Raw genomic sequence first — 21,241 nt, 5'->3', positions numbered from 1 at the left:
CCTCCAGAAGGTAGAGAGGGGAGTGAAAGGATGATAGGACCTCCAGAAGGTAGAGAGGGGAGTGAAAGGATGATAGGACCTCCAGAAGGTAGAGAGGGGAGTGAAAGGATGATAGGACCTCCAGAAGGTAGAGAGGGGAGTGAAAGGATGATAGGACCTCCAGAAGTTTAGTTTTCCTCCATTTTTTTTGCTCAGTTGCCCACAGCCCTGTTCTGTAAGCTCACAATGAGTCACTCAGCCACGGAGCAGGAGGGGAGGGCCGGGCCGGGGGGAAAGGGGACAGTGCGAGTCATAGGATGTAGAAAGGGAGGAGAGCAGGGTCGACGAGGCAGAATCAGGGAGATAGAGACTAAGTAGTGATCAGAGACCTGGAGGGAGGTTGCAGTGAGATTAGTAGGAGAACAGCCTCTAGTGAAGATGAAGTCAAACACATTGCCTGCCTTGTGAATGGGGGGGAGACTGGGAAAGGTCAAGAGGCAAGGAGGGGTTTTAAAGAAATGAATCAAAGATTGACGTCGGGAGGTTGAAGTCGCCAAGTACGAAGAGAGGTGAGCCATCGTCAGGAAATTAGCTTTTTAAGGTGTTAAGTTCATTGAGGAACTCTCCAAAGACACCTGGTGGGCGATAGATGACAATGTTAAGCTTGAGTGGACAAGTGACAGTGACGGCATGGAATTCAACTGAGGAGACGGACAGGTGAAAGAGAGAGAAAAGAGAACATCTCCACTTAGGAGAAATGAGTAGCCCTGTGCCACTGCCGACGACCAGATCATCTCCGACTATGAGAGAGAACATAGTCAGATGAATAGAGAGCAGCTGGACTAGCAGTGTTCTCCGGGGTGATCCATGTCTCCATCAGGGCCAGAAAGTCAAGGGACTGAAGTGCAGCTTAGGCTGAGATGAACTCGGCGTTGTTGACTGCAGATCAGGAGTTCCAAACGCTCCTAGAGACCCATAATGCCATATGGGTTGTGCTCTCAGGGTACACTACATTAGAAAGGTTGCAGCCAAGGGGAGCGTCTGTAGGGAGCCTACATGGACAGGTGCGAACAGGTATAGAAAACACACACACACAGTTGGCAAAGCCTCAAAAGGGCAATATGAGAATGTGTAAATAACCAGGTAAGATACTCAAGGGAGAGAGTGATGTGAAGCCCTCCTCTGTCCTTCCTTGAGTAACTCGGCAGAACAACTCGGCAGAACAACTCGGCAGAACAAGTCTTTGTTTCGTGACGGTCTTAGTTTTGCGACAAAACCTCCACTGACAGCTGCCACTGAGAAACACACACTACCTCTACCACGCACGCACGCGCACACACACACACACACACACACACAGCCAAATTGGTAAGCACCACAACTGTTGTTTATGATCAGGCTGCTCTTGCTCTCTGTCTCGGTCTGCTGGTCTCTCTTTCGGTGTCTCGGTCTCTTGCTCTCTGTCTCGGTCTGCTGGTCTCTCTTTCGGTGTCTCGGTCTCTCTCTCTCTGCTGGGCTCTCTTTCGGTGTCTCGGTCTCTCTCTGCTGGTCTCTCTCTCTGCTGGTCTCTCTTTCGGTGTCTCGGTCTCTTGCTCTCTGTCTCGGTCTGCTGGTCTCTCTTTCGGTGTCTCGGTCTCTTGCTCTCTGTCTGGGCTCTCTCTTCGGTGTCTCGGTCTCTTGCTCTGCTGGTCTCTCTCTGCTGGTCTCTCTTTCGGTGTCTCGGTCTCTTGCTCTCTGTCTCGGTCTGCTGGTCTCTCTTTCGGTGTCTCGGTCTCTTGCTCTCTGTCTCGGTCTGCTGGTCTCTCTTTCGGTGTCTCGGTCTCTTGCTCTCTGTCTCGGTCTGCTGGTCTCTTGCTCTCTGTCTCGGTCTGCTGGTCTCTCTTTCGGTGTCTCGGTCTCTCTCTCTCTGCTGGGCTCTCTTTCGGTGTCTCGGTCTCTCTCTGCTGGTCTCTCTCTCTCTGCTGGTCTCTTTCGGTGTCTCGGTCTCTTGCTCTCTGTCTCGGTCTGCTGGTCTCTCTTTCGGTGTCTCGGTCTCTTGCTCTCTGTCTCGGTCTGCTGGTCTCTCTTTCAGTGTCTCTCTCTGCTGGTCTCTCTTTCGGTGTCTCGGTCTCTCTCTCTCTGCTGGTCTCTCTCTCTCTGCTGGTCTCTCTCTCTCTGCTGGTCTCTCTTTCGGTGTCTCGGTCTCTCTCTCTCTGCTGGTCTCTCTTTCGGTGTCTCGGTCTCTCTCTCTCTGCTGGTCTCTCTCTCTCTGCTGGTCTTTCTCTCTCTGCTGGTCTCTCTTTCGGTGTCTCGGTCTCTCTCTCTCTGTTGGTCTCTTGTCGGTCTGTTGCTCTTTCGAACTGCACACGCTTGTAGTAGGAAGGATGGAAGAGAGGAAAAGGACTGAAACACTGAGGAACTGTTCTAACCCTCTATCATTAATGGAATGCAGGGCTAACAGCCTTGAGCTGCAGGATTTCATTCATGTGGAAATGTTTTGGAACTTGGCTAGGAGTAGAGATGGAGTGAGGGAGAGGAGACAGAAGAGATGAGCGAGACCTTTAGAAGGAGGAAACAGACTATGTTGACGTTTATAACCTTTAGAAGGAGGAAACAGTCTTCATGTTTACGTTTATAACCTTTAGAAACAGTCTTTATGTTGACGTTTATAACCTTTAGAAACAGTCTTTATGTGACGTTTATAACCTTTAGAAACAGTCTTTATGTGACGTTTATAACCTTTAGAAGGAGGAAACAGTCTTCATGTTGACGTTTATAACCTTTAAAAACAGTCTTCATGTTGACGTTTATAACCTTTAGAAACAGTCTTTATGTTTATAACCTTTAGACGTTTATAACCTTTAGAAACAGTCTTTATGTTGACATTTATAACCTTTAGAAACAGTCTTTATGTTGACGTTTATAACCTTTAGAAACAGTCTATGTTGACGTTTATAACCTTTAGAAGGAGGAAACAGTCTTCATGTTGACGTTTATAACCTTTAGAAACAGTCTTTATGTTGACGTTTATAACCTTTAGAAACAGTCTTTATGTTGACGTTTATAACCTTTAGAAACAGTCTTTATGTTGACGTTTATAACCTTTAGAAACAGTCTTCATGTTGACATTTATAACCTTTAGAAACAGTCTATGTTGACGTTTATAACCTTTAGAAACAGTCTTTATGTTGACGTTTATAACCTTTAGAAACAGTCTTCATGTTGACGTTTATAACCTTTAGAAACAGTCTTTATGTTGACGTTTATAACCTTTAGAAGGAGGAAACAGTCTTTATGTTGACGTTTATAACCTTTAGAAACAGTCTCTATGTTGACGTTTATAACCTTTAGAAACAGTCTTTATGTTGACATTTATAACCTTTAGAAGGAGGAAACAGTCTTTATGTGACGTTTATAACCTTTAGAAGGAGGAAAGAGACTTTATGTTGACGTTTATAACCTTTAGAAACAGTCTTCATGTTGACGTTTATAACCTTTAGAAACAGTCTTTATGTGACGTTTATAACCTTTAGAAACAGTCTTTATGTTGACGTTTATAACCTTTAGAAACAGTCTTTATGTGACGTTTATAACCTTTAGAAACAGTCTTTATGTGACGTTTATAACCTTTAGAAACAGTCTTTATGTTGACGTTTATAACCTTTAGAAAGAGTCTTTATGTTGACGTTTATAACCTTTAGAAACAGTCTCTATGTTGACGTTTATAACCTTTAGAAACAGTCTTTATGTTGACGTTTATAACCTTTAAAAACAGTCTATGTTGACGTTTATAACCTTTAGAAACAGTCTTCATGTTTACGTTTATAACCTTTAGAAACAGTCTTTATGTTGACGTTTATAACCTTTAGAAACAGTCTTCATGTTGACGTTTATAACCTTTAGTAGGAGGAAAGAGTCTTTATGTTGACGTTTATAACCTTTAGAAAAAGTCTTTGTGTGACGTTTATAACCTTTAGAAACAGTCTTTATGTTGACGTTTATTACCTTTAGAAACAGTCTTCATGTTTACGTTTATAACCTTTAGTAGGAGGAAAGAGTCTTTATGTTGACGTTTATAACCTTTAGAAACAGTCTTCATGTTGACGTTTATAACCTTTAGTAGGAGGAAAGAGTCTTTATGTTGACGTTTATAACCTTTAGAAACAGTCTCTATGTTGACGTTTATAACCTTTAGAAGGAGGAAACAGTCTTTATGTGACGTTTATAACCTTTAGTAGGAGGAAACAGTCTTCATGTTGACGTTTATAACCTTTAGAAGGAGGAAACAGTCTTCATGTTGACGTTTATAACCTTTAGTAGGAGGAAAGAGTCTTTATGTTGACGTTTATAACCTTTAGAAACAGTCTTCATGTTGACGTTTATAACCTTTAGTAGGAGGAAAGAGTCTTTATGTTGACGTTTATAACCTTTAGAAACAGTCTTTATGTTGACGTTTATAACCTTTAGAAGGAGGAAACAGTCTTTATGTGACGTTTATAACCTTTAGAAACAGTCTTTATGTTGACGTTTATAACCTTTAGAAACAGTCTTTATGTTGACGTTTATAACCTTTAGAAACAGTCTTTATGTTGACGTTTATAACCTTTAGTAGGAGGAAACAGTCTTTATGTTGACGTTTATAACCTTTAGAAACGGTTTTTATGTGACGTTTATAACCTTTAGAAACAGTCTCTATGTTGACGTTTATAACCTTTAGTAGGAGGAAACAGTCTTTATGTTGACGTTTATAACCTTTAGAAACAGTCTTTATGTGACGTTTATAACATTTAGTAGGAGGAAACAGTCTTTATGTGACGTTTATAACCTTTAGAAACAGTCTTTATGTGACGTTTATAACCTTTAGAAACAGTCTTTACGTGACGTTTATAACCTTTAGAAACAGTCTTTATGTGACGTTTATAACCTTTAGAAACAGTCTTTATGTGACGTTTATAACCTTTAGAAACAGTCTTTATGTTGACGTTTATAACCTTTAGTAGGAGGAAACAGTCTTTATGTTGACGTTTATAACCTTTAGAAGGAGGAAACAGTCTTTATGTGACGTTTATAACCTTTAGAAACAGTCTTTATGTTGACGTTTATAACCTTTAGAAACAGTCTTTATGTTGACGTTTATAACCTTTAGAAACAGTCTTTATGTGACGTTTATAACCTTTAGAAACAGTCTATGTTGACGTTTATAACCTTTAGAAACAGTCTTCATGTTGACGTTTATAACCTTTAGAAGGAGGAAACAGTCTTTATGTTGACGTTTATAACCTTTAGAAACAGTCTTTATGTTGACGTTTATAACCTTTAGAAACAGTCTTTATGTGACGTTTATAACCTTTAGAAACAGTCTTCATGTTGACATTTATAACCTTTAGAAACAGTCTATGTTGACGTTTATAACCTTTAGAAACAGTCTCTATGTTGATGTTTATAACCTTTAGAAACAGTCTCTATGTTGACGTTTATAACCTTTAGAAACAGTCTTTATGTTGATGTTTATAACCTTTAGAAACAGTCTTCATGTTGACGTTTATAACCTTTAGAAACAGTCTTTATGTGACGTTTATAACCTTTAGAAACAGTCTTTATGTTGACGTTTATAACCTTTAGAAACAGTCTTCATGTTGACGTTTATAACCTTTAGAAACAGTCTTTATGTTGACGTTTATAACCTTTAGAAACAGTCTTCATGTTGACGTTTATAACCTTTAGAAGGAGGAAACAGTCTTTATGTTGACGTTTATAACCTTTAGAAACAGTCTTTATGTTGACGTTTATAACCTTTAGAAACAGTCTTTATGTTGACGTTTATAACCTTTAGAAACAGTCTTTATGTTGACGTTTATAACCTTTAGAAACAGTCTATGTTGACGTTTATAACCTTTAGAAACAGTCTATGTTGACGTTTATAACCTTTAGAAACAGTCTTTATGTTGACGTTTATAACCTTTAGAAACAGTCTATGTTGACGTTTATAACCTTTAGAAACAGTCTTCATGTTGACGTTTATAACCTTTAGAAACAGTCTCTATGTTGACGTTTATAACCTTTAGAAACAGTCTTCATGTTTACGTTTATAACCTTTAGAAACAGTCTCTATGTTGATGTTTATAACCTTTAGAAACAGTCTATGTTGACGTTTATAACCTTTAGAAACAGTCTCTATGTTGACGTTTATAACCTTTAGAAACAGTCTTTATGTTGACGTTTATATCCTTTAGTAGGAGGAAACAGTCTTCATGTTGACGTTTATAACCTTTAGAAACAGTCTATGTTGACGTTTATAACCTTTAGAAGGAGGAAACAGTCTTTATGTTGACGTTTATAACCTTTAGAAACAGTCTTTATGTTGACGTTTATAACCTTTAGAAACAGTCTTCATGTTGACGTTTATTACCTTTAGAAACAGTCTTTATGTTGACGTTTATAACCTTTAGAAACAGTCTTTATGTTGACGTTTATAACCTTTAGAAACAGTCTCTATGTTGACGTTTATAACCTTTAGAAACAGTCTTCTATATTTCAGGACAGACTCATTTGTTGTCTTTCTTGACAATGAAATGGTTGATGAATTCCTGTTTCTCTCCTATCCAGACTACCTAGTACCCTTGCTGTCCTCTGTCTTCATTCTCCTCTGGATCCTGGCGTTGGTCTCGGTCTTCCTCTACTGCGTGCGTCGCCGTCGGAAACATGGCAGTCACCATGGCAACGGAGCCTTGTCGTCCGCTGCAACCGACGACAACACAACCAACAATGTGCGTGAGCAGCTCAACCAGATCAAGAACCCGATCAATGAGAAACACGCCGGAGGCGGCGGCCATCTTACAACATCGGTGGCCATCAAGGACTACGAGGATAAGAACTCGATCGTCGCCAAGGTACGGACACACCACCCCCCGGAGGAGGAGGAGGACAACGATAAAGAGAGACATATGGGGAATAAAGGACGCTTTACGGTTCCAGCCAAACAACCCGCCTACACACTGGTGGAGCGGGAAGACTGGGGCCTCAATGGAGGCCTGGGGGCCAACGGGCCCAACGAAGGGGACGGCAGCTCCAAACACTGGACTAATAAACAGGACAACAGAGCCCTGGAGACGGCACACAGCATGAACAGGATGGACTACATCGTATAGCAGGAAGTGACATTGGAGGCAGGAAATAAACGCTGTGTAAAGAATTTCCCTTCCTGGACTTTATGGTCACCCCGGCAACGTGGTCCTTCTGACACGTTCTGTGGACAGTGTTGCCGTGCAACCAAACCCTTTGATCATGCTGAAGAGGACCATGGGGTGTGTGTTCTGGGATTTGTAGTTTTGTAGTTCCTAAACTGTTACGTCATTATTCTGTGACTACAAGGTTGGTTTGTTTTGGATATAATGAATGGTACGTCAGATGTGGTACCCTGTTCTCTATTTAGTGCACTGCTTTTGACCAGAGCCCTATGGGCCAAGTGTACGTTGTAGGGAGTAGGTTGCTGTTTTAGACGTTGCTCCTGATAATTTAACGCTAGCTGGCTACACTGGCAGAGAAGGTTGCTTTGGTTGGCAGGTTAAGAGGGTGTTGTGTTTTCACACTTCAACACGACACCTATTCCCTATATAACACACTACTTTTGAGCAGAGCCCCTATGGGCCCTGGTCTAAAGTAGTGCACTATGTAGGGAATAGGGGGCCATTTTCAGACACGCGTTGCTTTAATGTATTTCTCTCTCTCTCTCTAGTAGGTATAAACTAGTTTTGTTTACCTTTTCAGTTTCATAGCAATGTCATGAAATTAAACCAAAAATAAATACAACTTTAGAATGCCTTATTTGGGCGGGGGGGGGGGGGGGGGGGGGTCGATGTCAGCAGTTGCAATATGAAGAATTTGTGTCTGTTTAGAATGTGTAGATATGTACATTTTTATTTTTTATTAATCATTGTGTATATTTGATTTATTAACTTAAATAATAATCAAGAGCCTTCATTCCTTTTTATTTATATGTTCTGTCTCTAGATGTAAGGTTTTGACAGCTTAGTTTATTTTTTTGATAGTGAACATGTTGTTCATTTACAAAATGCCCCCCCCCCCCCCAAAAAAATGCAATTTTTTTTTTGTTGCCTGAAATATTTGTTGTTGTTGTTGTTGTTGTTGTTGTTGTTTATGATTCTACAGCGTCCATTGTTGCTTAGACTTTGCAGGCTAGAGGGGAAAAAGAAATAAAAACTAAATACAAAATAAATGGTTGCTTTTGGGTTGTAAAAACAATTCAGAGATTTGAGTGTAGTGGCAGACATTTTCCTTGTGACTACTAATTGAACAAAAATCCTACTAGCAGCATCCTAAGTCACTCATAATCACATACTCAGAAAACAAGTATATCTGCCAATCACGCATAAAGTCACAGCTAGACCCAGGACTTGTCCCACATGGCAACCTATTCCCTGTGGGCCCTCGTCAAATGTAGTGCACCCTATTCCCTATGGGCCCTGGTCAAAAGTAGTGCACTATAAAGTGAATAGGGTGCCATTTGGGATGTAAACCCAATCATACTTGAATGGTAGAGGGTCAACAGTCCCGGATCGGTTTGTGCTATCAAATCCATTGCATGCATGATTTGGCAAGATGGCACAAACCGAACAGGGCCTGTAATTCATACATTCTTTCAGAATAAGAGAGCTGATCTAGGATCAGGTCCTGCCTGTTCATATAAATTGTATTCATTATCCGAAAAGGCCAAACTGATCCTTATACCAGCACTATGAATTGTGGGCCCTGGGACTCTTGAGGGGTTATGCTACGAAGCAGCATCAATTAGTTAGCCAGCTAAATTTATAATAAATAAACCATCCGATGTAACTTTTTATGTTAGTGTCCATATTCTGTCAACTTCCACCCAGATAATGTTGTCTCATCCTGGTATTTGTAGCCATAAATTGGGAGAGAACAAACACCTCAAACGGACCGTTACATTATTATTTTTTTAAGCTTCCTGTTTCCTTATTGGCTGCGCTCGACTCACATGAATATATTTTATGACCATTAAAACACAAAAAGCAGCTTAACATACTTCATTATTTTTTTTAGGAAGAAAAAATGTCACTCATTTGTAATTAATTATACGTGATATTTCATAAATCTAGAAACAGTGGACAATGACGAAAAGATAATACTTGTGTTGACCCAGTTGGACAATGTTCAAGTTCATTTTTCAAGTAAGTTATTTACAAATATTTAGTCAATTTAGCTCAAGCATTGATCCTGCTTGGTTGTGTGCTGCCGGAAGTTCTTTAGTTTCTGTGTCAACTATAAAGACGGACATGTTTTCTCTTTCTGAGATCATGGCAACATTCATTTCCTGTCCTTTTTCCACCCTTGTGTTATGAGAATGTATTATGTGTTGATGTTGCAATTCTGGCAAAATATTTTGAAAGTCAGTATTTATTAAATATTCTTTATGAAAAGAGAAATGAAAAACTGTCACCGTTCTGGAGTCGTGTTCTGAGTAAAATATGTGAATGAATTGATCGTGAGGTTAGATAATCAATAAAAAAAAAATGTATTGTCACATGCTTTAGACTAACAATTAAATGTTATCTGTCATAGTATTAACATAGCATCTGCACACACACTTCATTTTTATTTTACTAGGCAAGGCAGTTAAGAACAAATTCTTATTTTCAATGACGGCCTAGGAACTGCCTTGTTCAGGGGCAGAATGACAGATTTGTACCTTGTCAGCTCGGGGATTTGAACTTGCAACCTTTCGGGTACAAGTCCAACACTCTAACCACTGCCGTCCCTACACTCTAACCACTAGGCTACCTTGTTTTATACAGTACCCCAAAATCAGTCAGTTTATTGGACCATGGGGAAAAATAGCTGCTGTGTAAATACTGCAATGTGGGTTTGAGCCATCCCAGACAAGTTAGAGAGTATGTCTGTATCCAAAATGGCACCCTATTCCCTAAGTAGTGCACTATACAGGGAATAGGGTGCTATTACCGAGGCACCCTATGGGTCTTTATTCTACTCCAAGATGTTTAGCTAATAACCAGACAATTTGGGAAAGGTTCTTAGACAGACTACCTGTGGGGAACAACTTAATAGTGGACAACAAGGTCTCATTGTAAGCATCTGAGTTGACTAATGATTAATGTAGGCTGGAACTAAACTCCCTTCAATCAGACCAACAGGCCTGAAGGTTGACATTGTTCCAGAATTATCCTCCTAGGTCCAAATGATCCTGAACAGGGCTGAATTCCATTTAATTTAGTCAATTCGGGAAGTGAACTGAACATTTTGTGAATTTGAATGGAATTGGTCCCAACATTGATCCCTGAGGTACTCCTGCACTTTTAAAAGTTAACTAGGACCCAGATGCTATATTCCAAACCTCATCACCTGATCTTCACTCTACCACACAGTGGGCTATGGATCTGATCTTCAAATCCTAACTGTGCCACACTGAGTCATGGAGCTAAAACAGATCATTGTATGACTACTAGATGGTAGTGCAGCAGTTGAATCAGGTAGCCATTTGTAAGGATTAAGCGCCCAGTTTTCCCAAAAGCATCTCAAGGCAAAGTTCCTCGTTAGAACCTTCATGGGAGCATCACTAAATCTCTGAGGTGTTTCCCCAAAACGATTGTTACCTAAGTTACACTTAACCCTCTTGTTGTCTTTCTGGTAGAATAGGACCCGATTTACAAGTTTTCTCTCTGAAAAATGTAGTTCATTTAAATCTGATTGTCATAAGGTTCCGTGGCTTCGTCCACAGAGGGCATCGGAACACACAAAACACATTTGGATCATTTTCATTACATTTTGGGTGTTTTATTTAACTTTTGTACACCTGTGGTGTTCCCCAATAGAATCTTTCCCCCACGGGAACCACACCTGTTGGCATTCTCACAAACAATCGCAACATTGTTACAATAATATATAGAACTTCTCTCACAGCTCTGGTATATAAAGCTTTTTTGAGGCCTTTGCTCACAATGCATTCTGTGGCAGCACAATGACCAAACGATATACTGTATGTGAGGCTCTTGATCATATCTTTGATCATGACACTGGTGAGGAGGAGAGAGTCCCTGTTAAACTTTGACACAACGTAGTCTGTGATAAATAGCACAACATGTTTCATCTGGGTATTTGTTATAGTCAAAATAATACATACATTATTTATTTTTACTCAAAAACTAGTTGTATGAGCTCAGGTCAATGAGGCCCACAGGCCATGAATAGCAAATAGAAGTTCAAAACGTGTAATGTTCACAAGAACTTAAGTTGATGAAAAGATCTAACACAACATTAGGTGATAATATATGGATTTATAATCAGCTATAATGGGGCGGACATTTTTGGACCGGCAACACAGAATTAATTAACATGAAACGAACACAACAAGAGGATTAAACACTTCAAATCAATCAAATGTATTTATAAAGTCCTTCTTACATCAGCTGATATCTCAAAGTGCTGTACAGAAACCCAGCCTAAAACCCCAAACAGCAAGCAATGCAGGTGTAGAAGCACGGTGGCTAGGGAAAACCCTCTAGAAATGCCAAAACCTAGGAAGAAACCTAGAGAGGAACCAGGCTATGAGGGGTGGCCAGTCCTCTTCTGGCTGTGCCGGGTGGAGATTATAACAGAACATGGCCAAGATGTTCAAATGTTCATAAATGACCAGCATGGTCAAATAATAATAATCCCAGGCAGAACAGTTGAAACTGGAGCAGCAGCACGGACAGGTGGACTGGGGACAGCAAGGAGTCATCATGTCAGGTATTCCTGAGGCATGGTCCTAGGACTCAGGTCCTCCGAGAGAGAGAAAGAAAGAATTAGAGAGAGCATACTTAAATTCACACAGGACCCCGGAAAGACAGGAGAAGTACTCCAGATATAACAAACTGACCCCCCGACACAAACTACTGCAGCATAAATACTGGAGGCTGAGACAGGAGGGGTCAGGAGACACTGTGGCCCCATAAGATGACACCCCCGGACAGGGCCAAACAGGAAGGATATAACCCCACCCACTTTGCCAAAGCACAGCCCCCAACCACCAACTTACCATCCTGAGACAAGGCCGAGTATAGCCCACAAAGATCTCCGCCACGGCACAACCCAAGGGGAGGGCGCCAACCCAGACAGGAAGATCACATCAGTGACTCAACACTTGTGATTTATTGTGTAGATCTGCTACAGTGGTTCTTCCTTTAAAAGTTACGTCGTACTGCTGCACAGCTTGCGGGCTGACGCAGAATTCTATGGCACGTTATTTAAGTATCAGCTATTAAGGCTAGTTAGTTCTAGTTTGACGACCAGAGGGCATCTTTGAGAAGCATTTGACTGTTTTTAATATTGGCTGAACTATTAGAGAATATAAAACCTTTTTTGTAAGAACATAGTATATGGGATAGATGAAATGTAGCTTAATTAATTTGATTAATATTATGGTGTTTCTTTTCCAATAAAAACAGAAAACCAAACACTCTGGGTTTCCGTTAGGCGCGTTATGGCGCTGTACAACGTCAGGTCAGGTCAGGAGTAGGCCACTAAGTGACTGCGAGTGAAGAGCAAAAATAACATGATTAATAACATTTTCCACACCCTAACTGTACAGTATGTTAACCAAACGGAGATTCAGTGAAAATGAAAAGAGCTAAGCAAAACGGTGCTGAAATAGTTGACCACAAGCGGGTGCTTAATAATCGATCAAATTGAAGATGGGTCTATCTGTTTTCAATAGAGGACGAGAGGAAACTAACGCTACTTTTCAAGTCTTGGCCAACTCTCAACAGCGTTACCCTTTTCCAGGATGGCCGTACTTCTTCATTGCACAGAGGAATAACCTCAACCAAATTTCAAAGACTGGTGGCATCCAGTGGAAGCGGTAGGAACTGCAAACAAGTGCCTCAGAAATATTGTTTCCCCATGAGAACTCACTGAACAGACAGCAACCTCAAAAATAAATAATTCTGAATAGTTAGTCCTCTGGGTTTTGCCTGCTACATAAGTTATGTTATACTCACAGACATGATTCAAACAGTTTCAGAAACTTCAGTCTTTTCTGTCCACATCTACTAATAATATGCATATCTTATATTCTTGGCATGAGTAGCAGGAAGTTGAAACTGGGCACGTAATTTATCCAAAAGTGAAAATGCTGCCCCCTATCCCAAAGAGGTTTTAATGCAGGGCCGACAGACAAGTTCCTTACTTTTTCCACCTTCCACTTGCTTCTTCCATTTTTTGAGGTAATACTGCAATTAGTTGGTTGTAATTTTGGGTAGAGCAGACATTTCCATATGTCTGTGTTAGCTGCATGTGTGACAACTCCACCAGTCCTATTTATGATAGAGTTTACAAATATTATACCTTTAAAAAAATGTATATTTAAAAAAAGTTTTTTTTATCAATTAGTATATTTGAGTTTAACCACCATATTTGTTGTATAATTTGTTCTGTCTTTTCAGGTGGATTAAACTGACATTGCAACCAACTTTCTATGGCTTGTTTAAAAAAGCGCCAATATTTTGGAGGTGATTTCGTTTTCAAACAACTGAAAGTGAGAGGTTGTAATCTAAAAGGGAAAAAGTCCCTTCCTGAACATGGGGTGAGACATTCTCACTAATTTGTTAGAAAACCAGTTCAGATTTAAGTATAACTTTTGTATGACTGAAGCCTTTAGTGAGGCCATAATGGTCTTTCATATTTAATAATTTCTGCCCTCCGAATTCATATTCGTTATATAAATAGGCCCTTTTCTGCACCTTGATACTGGAGATGAAGGCGGGAAGACCCGGCACCTTCATCAGGTGAACCGCAACATGTCGGCTAAAGCCATTTAATTCATGAAGGCATTTGAAGGTTTTTAATATTGTGATAGTGACGAGCAAAATAATCCTAACAAATAAAAATCTGATGGATTTATCAAGACCAGTCCCCGTGCTATGTCATTCAGTGATGTTTATTCCCTATAGTATTTATCAAGACCAGTCCCCGTGCTATGTCATTCAGTGATGTTTATTCCCATAGTAATTCGTTATGCATCCATCCAGAGGTTAGAGAACAGTGCATGTGGTGGGCTATGCAAAAGAGATGGGAGAAGTGAAAGTTGTGATAGTTGAAATAAACATCTGCATTTTGAAAGAGTATTTTTATCATTATTTTATGAACAAAAGCATAACGATGCCGATGAAGAAATACTGTACAGTATATGCTTTATCTGACATTTTGTGGTTGCATGATGTTTCTAGTTAGAAATGTAAAACTTAATACATTGAAAATTGGGGGGATTTCTTTTCACACCAAGCTGAGCTATTAGACTATCCTTTTGTAAAGGTATGAAGAGTCTATTGTCCTGCTAATAGCCCACGTTGTTTGCAGATTTCACAGCCTACAAAATGCCTCCAGCTGTCCATCACTACTGTAAATAAAAACACAGCATCTACAGTGGTCCCAAAACTATTATTGAATTTGATTTTTTTTAAATTAAACGCACATCATTTTCAATGTTATGCTAACAAGTGGTTGCCATGGTGAATAATCCAATAATATGTTGGTATGACATGGCTCTCGGAACTCATTAAGATTCTAAATTCTAAATGAAAATACTTGCAGATCAATAAAATGTCCCTGTAGATCTAATTAGAGGATTTTAAATTAATATCTAAGGGGCATTTTTCGTTAGGGTAAATCTGCTCTGTGATATTAAGTTATAAATGAAAAAACATGAGAGAATATTTATTTTTATTTTATTTCACCTTTATTTAACCAGGTAGGCAAGTTGAGAACAAGTTCTCATTTACAGCTGTGACCTGGCCAAGATAAAGCATAGCAGTTTGACACAAACCACAACACAGAGTTACACATGGAATAAACAAACATACAATCAATAATACAGTAGAAAAATCTATATACAGCATGTGCAGATGAGATAGGATAAGAGAGGTAAGGCAATAAATAGGCCAAAATTATTTAGCCCCTTTACTTTCAGTGCAGCAAACTCTCTCCAGAAGTTCAGTGAGGATCTCTGAATGATCCAATGTTGACCTAAATGACTAATGATGATAAATACAATCCACCTGTGTGTAATCAAGTCTCCGTATAAATGCACCTGCACTGTGATAGTCTCAGAGGTCCGTTAAAAGCGCAGAGAGCATCATGAAGAACAAGGAACACACCAGGCAGGTCCGAGATACTGTTGTGAAGAAGTTTAAAGCCGGATTTGGATACAAAAAGATTTCCCAAGCTTTAAACATCCCAAGGAGCACTGTGCAAGCGATAATATTGAAATGGAAGGAGTATCAGACCACTGCAAATCTACCAAGACCTGGCCGTCCCTCTAAACTTTCAGCTCATACAAGGAGAAGACTGATCCGAGATGCAGCCAAGAGGCCTATGATCACTCTGGATGAACTGCAGAGATCTACAGCTGAGGTAGGAGACTCTGTCCATAGGACAACAATCAGTCGTATATTGCACAAATCTGGCCTTTATGGAAGAGTGGCAAGAAGAAAGCCATTTCTTAAAGATATCCATAAAAAGTGTCATTTAAAGTTTGCCACAAGCCACCTGGGAGACACACCAAGCATGTGGAAGAAGGTGCTCTGGTCAGATGCAACAATTGCAACAATGCAAAACGTTATGTTTGGCGTAAAAGCAACACAGCTCATCACCCTGAACACACCATCTCCACTGTCAAACATGGTGGTGGCAGCATCATGGTTTGGGCCTGCTTTTCTTCAGCAGGGACAGGGAAGATGGTTAAAATTGATGGGAAGATGGATGGAGCCAAATACAGGACCATTCTGGAAGAAAACCTGATGGAGTCTGCAAAAGACCTGAGACTGGGACGGAGATTTGTCTTCCAACAAGACAATGATCCAAAACATAAAGCAAAATCTACAATGGAATGGTTCAAAAATAAACATATCCAGGTGTTAGAATGGCCAAGTCAAAGTCCAGACCTGAATCCAATCGAGAATCTGTGGAAAGAACTGAAAACTGCTGTTCACAAATGCTCTCCATCCAACCTCACTGAGCTCGAGCTGTTTTGCAAGGAGGAATAGGAAAACATTTTAGTCTCTCGATGTGCAAAACTGATAGAGACATACCCCAAGCGACTTACAGCTGTAATCGCAGCAAAAGGTGGTGCTACAAAGTATTAACTTAAGGGGGCTGAATAATTTTGCACGCCGAATTTTTTTTTTTCTTTCAGTTTTTGATTTGTTAAAAAAGTTTGAAATATCCAATAAATGTCGTTCCACTTCATGATTGTGTCCCACTTGTTGTTGATTCTTCACAAAATATACAGTTTTATATCTTTATGTTTGAAGCCTGAAATGTGGCAAAAGGTCGCAAAGTTCAAGGGGGCCGAATACTTTCGCAAGGCACTGTATATCCATTAAACACTGGAATGGTAGAATGTGCAGACGATGAATGCAAGTAGAGATTCTGGGGTGCAAAAGAGCAAGATAAATAAATTAATACCAGTATGGGGATGAGGTAGATTGGATGGGCTATGAACAGGTGCAGTGATCTGTGAGCTGCTCTGACAGCTGGTGCTTAAAGCTAGTGAGGGAGATTTGAGTCTCCAGCTTCAGAGAGTTTTGCAGTTCGTTCCAGTCATTGGCAGCAGAGAACTGGAAGGAAAGACGACAAAAGGAGGAATTGACCAGTGAGATATACCTGCTGGAGCTCGTGCTACGAGTGGGTGCTGCTATGGTGACCAGTGAGATATACCTGCTGGAGCGCGTGCTACGGGTGGGTGCTGCTATGGTGACCAGTGAGCTGAGATCAGGCGGGGCTTTACCTAGCAGAGACTTGTAGATAACCTGTAGCCAGTGGGTTTGGCGACGAGTATGAAGCGTGGGCCAACCAACGAGAGCGTACAGGTCGCAATGGTGGGTAGTATATGGGGCTTTGGTGACAAAACGGATGGCACTGTGATAGACTACATCCAGTTTGCTGAGTAGAGTGTTGGGGGCTATTTTATAGATGACATCGCCGAAGTCAAGGATCGGTAGGATGGTCAGTTTTATGAGGGTATGTTTGGCAGCATGAGTGAAGGATGCTTTGTTTAGAAATTTTGGATTGGAGATGCTTAATGTGAGTCTGGAAGGAGAGTTTACAGTCCAACCAGACACCTAGGTATTTGTAGTTGTACACATATTCTAAGTCAGAACCGTCCAGAGTAGTGATGCTGGGCAGGTGTGGGCAGCGATCAGTTGAAGAGCATGCATTTAGTTTTACTTGCATTTAAGAGCAGTTGGAGGCCACAGAAGGAGAGTCGCCAGCAGCAAGAGCAACATCATTGATGTATACAGAGAAGAGAGTCGGCCCGAGAATTGAACCCTGTGGCACCCCCATAGAGACTGCCAGAGGTCCGGACAACAGGCCCTCCGATTTGACACCCTGAACTCTATCAGAGAAGTAGTTGGATGAAACAGGCGAGGCAGTAATTTGAGAAACCAAAGCAGTTGAGTCTGCCGATAAGAATAAGAATGCCGTGATTGGCAGAGTCGAAAGCCTTGGCCAGGTCGATGAATACGGCTGCACAGTAATGTCTTTTATCGACGGCGGTTATGATATCGTTTAGGACCTTGAGCGTGGCTGAGGTGCACCCATGACCAGCTCAGAAATCAGATTGCATAGTGGAGAAGGTACGGTGGGATTCGAAATGGTCGGTAATCTGTTAACTTGGCTTTCGAAGACCTTAGAAAGACAGGGTAGAATAGATATAGGTCTGTAGCAGTTTGGGTCTAGAGTGACTCCCCCTTTTGAAGAGGGGGATGACCGCGGCAGCTTTCCAATCTATGGGAATCTCAGACGATACGAAAGAGAGGTTGAACAAGCTAGTAATAGGGGTTGCAACAATTTTGGCAGATAATTTTTAGAAAGAAAGGGTCCAGATTGTCTAGCCCCGCTGATTTGTAGGGGGTCCAGATTTGGCAGCTCTTTCAGAACATCAGCTATCTGGATTTGGGTGAAGGAGAAGTGGGGGAGGTTTGGGCGAGTTGCTATGGGGAGCGCAGGGCTTTTGACCGGGGTAGGGGTAGCCAGGTGGAAAGCATGGCCAGCCGTAGAAAAATGCTTACTGAAATTCTCAATTATAGTGGATTTATCGGTTGTGACAGTGTTTCCTAGCCTCAGTGCAGTGGGAAGCTAGGAGGAAGTGCTCTTATTCTCCATGGACTTTAGTGTCCCAGAACTTTTTTGAGTTTGTGCTACAGGATGCAAATTTCTGCTTGAAAAAGCTAGCCTTCACTTTTCCTAACTGCCTATGTATATTGGTTCCTAACTTCCCTGAAAAGTTGCATATCACAGGGGCTGTTCGATGCTAATGCAGAACGCCACAGGATGTTATTGTGCTGGTCAAGGGCAGTCAGGTCTGGAGAGAACCAAGGGGCTATCTAAAGGGCTTTCATATAATTATAATGCAGGGTTAATAATAATAATAATTGTTGGATAACAGGTCGGCTCTCAGAAGTCAACCTTTTAATGTGCTCCATCTTCAATATAATCATTAATTCAGAAGGTTTTAGGCCTGTAGTAGATTATAATAACCCATGCCTTCTGGGAACGCTAAGAAGTCCAAAAGTTACGAGTGGAGTTAGAATTTTGTCTGTCAGTAGTATTAAAATCGACCAATGTCTGCCTTTTAATGCTTTATTATCCAAATGTTTAAAGTGCGTGTGGGCGAAAAGAAACTAAATGGTTTGAGGCCCTGAGGCGGAGTGATGCGATGGAGATGAAATGAGTACAAAATAAGGCTTGCAACACCCATCTGATTATTCATTATGATGAGGATTTATTTTGTTTACATTCTTCATTGTAACCACAATGTCACAAATAATGAAACACACACAACGCGAGCAGATGAACTTAAGTCTTTTAATAAAGAAATGTTTTGACTATCAGAAAGAATGTTGGTCCTTATTTATTTTTGATCCAAAGCTTTGTGTTAACAAATCTTTCATTCCGTTTCTTCTTCACATCAGCAAAAGAAGGGCCGTGTTTCAAAACCTCCCTTTCTATAGAGGGTCTTTCACACTGTGGTGGATAAAGACAAGTTTGTTATTTAGAATGATTTATTTCTGGTTTTAGAGGGAGAAAAAAAAAAAGCCCACCGTGCCTATTTTTAGAAAATTGTCAGTCCACATGTCAAGTGTAATTCCCCCCATTGTGTTTACCTAAGTTCTCGTCACTGACAGCTGTTGTTGTTTTTGCCTGATGACCCTGGTGAGAGACTCTCAGACCTCCATTCGTTTATGAAAAGATAGTCCATTATTTGCCACAGTTTAGACTACCGATAGATCAGCGTTCTAACTCCCCCTTGTGGTGGTGTGGTGCAATGACAGAATGCCACCATCTACCACTAATTGCCACGGCATAAGATCAAAACCTTTAAAGAAAGAACCACTGTGTGTATTTAGATGTTTTTATGATTATTTTCGTATTTTTTACCCCTTTTTCTCCCCAATTTCATGGTATCCAACTAGTTACAGTCTTGTCTCATCGCTGCAACTCCCGTACAGACTCGGGAGAGGCGAAGGTCGAGAGCCGTGCGTCCTCCGAAACACGACCCAACCAAACCGCACTGCTTCTTGACACAACGCCGCCTTAACCCGGGAAGCCAGCCGCACCAATGTGTCGGAGGAAACACCGTACACCTGGCGACCGTGTCAGCGTGCATTGCGCCCGGCCCGCCACAGGAGTCGCTACTGCGCGATGGGACAAGAACAACCCTGCCGACCAAACCGTCACCTGAACCCGGACAGCCCTGGGCCAATTGTGAGTCACTATATACACAGGAGATCTCTGCTAAACATAAAATCAAGATGTTTATTGGTCGCCGATAACTTCAGAACCAAGTTACAAATACAAAGTAACAATTAAAAATGTTTTATTGTGACAATAAACAAAAGCACAGAAAGATGTATCAATTGAAAACCCAGATGACGGCATTGAAAGATAAACAGCCTCCATGGGCCTGTACATTTTAATCATGTGGAAATCAATCGAGTGCGATTTTGCCAAGCTACTGTCTAATTTATGCCTCAATACGTTGGCTGATGTGTATCAATATGAGCCCAATAAACCTGATTTGGTGCGTTATTGATGGGTATGTATTTGAATAAGCCAACCTCAAAATGCAGCCACAGGTGATCATATGTCTCCAGGAGCTGATCCGTCGTCAGTATTGTGGAGTAATTCTAATGTTAATATCAGATTTGAATGGAGAAAGCTGATCTGAGAACAGCGGTGCCTGTCCATCGTTTTCAGTACCGACACATGTTCCAATGAAGCCCTTAGCGAAACGGCCACGCCCTGTGTTCATCTTCGGTCGCCGTAGGAACGACGCATCGTTAAAACACTAAGTTCCATCGCTGTCGGGGAAACCAGGGCCTTTGGGGTAATTATCAGAAGGAGAGGAGGACGGTGTTGATCATCAGTTTAACACATTGGCCGGTTTTAGGCTTTACCCTGCAAACCCCCTTCAACGTCATTGAAGTCCATTTCTATCTGATTTTCAACAAGTCATTAATTTTCACATTACTGTATATACTTGCCCATGAGTTGGAGGCAGGACAGGTCACGGGATGCTGCTTGTTTTTCGGGAGGCTGTCTTAGTTACCATTACCATCCTAAGTGTACTATCCTACTGTCCCAGGATATGACCTTTTCTGACAAGAAAATTAAAATAACTGTCATTTTGCTAAAATAATATGAATCCCCTTTTTCTAAAAGGCTTTACAGTGGATTAACAGTGACTCAGTCAGTGTTGGTTCAGTTCCTCCCTCTAGATTCTCACCAGCCTGTCTGTGTGTTTCCATAAAGACACAGAAACTATCTTCTCTCAGGGAGAGGGAACGTCTTTATTAAAACCATAAATGGTAAATCAGCAGTGACACGAACAGAGACAGCATTATGACTAATGTACTGGAACGTGGGACAGAGACAGCATTATGACTAATGTACTGGAACATCGGGCAGAGACAGCATTATGACTAATGTACTGGAACGTCAGACAGAGAGAGCATTATGACTAATGTACTGGAACGTCAGACAGAGAGAGCATTATGACTAATGTACTGGAACGTCAGACAGAGACAGCATTATGACTAATGTACTGGAACGTTGGACAGAGACAGCATTATGACTAATGTACTGGAACGTCGGACAGAGACAGCATTATTACTAATGTACTGGGACGTCGGACAGAGACAGCATTATGACTAATGTACTGGAACGTCGGACAGAGACAGCATTATGA

The 21,241-nt window shown here is 40.9% G+C and overlaps 1 protein-coding gene across 2 annotated transcripts in view; it reads left to right on the top strand.

The window, feature by feature from the left end:
* The window catches only part of LOC139367873 (protein jagged-1b-like), a 95,479-nt gene extending 85,959 nt beyond the window's left edge, over window positions 1-9,520 (top strand). For both annotated transcript variants that reach the window (XM_071106223.1, XM_071106222.1), the window contains exon 26: window positions 6,565-9,520. In XM_071106223.1, coding sequence (XP_070962324.1) covers window positions 6,565-7,106 — 542 coding nt within the window. In that variant the 3' untranslated portion in view covers window positions 7,107-9,520. The remainder of the gene's footprint in view (window positions 1-6,564) is intronic.
* The last annotated feature ends 11,721 nt before the right edge of the window (window positions 9,521-21,241 follow it).

The sequence above is a fragment of the Oncorhynchus clarkii genome, chromosome 16 (assembly GCF_045791955.1).
Source record: "Oncorhynchus clarkii lewisi isolate Uvic-CL-2024 chromosome 16, UVic_Ocla_1.0, whole genome shotgun sequence".
Taxonomy (NCBI): domain Eukaryota; kingdom Metazoa; phylum Chordata; class Actinopteri; order Salmoniformes; family Salmonidae; genus Oncorhynchus; species Oncorhynchus clarkii.
Note: the sequence above shows the minus strand (reverse complement) of the source record. Positions and strands in the feature narration are given on the sequence as shown.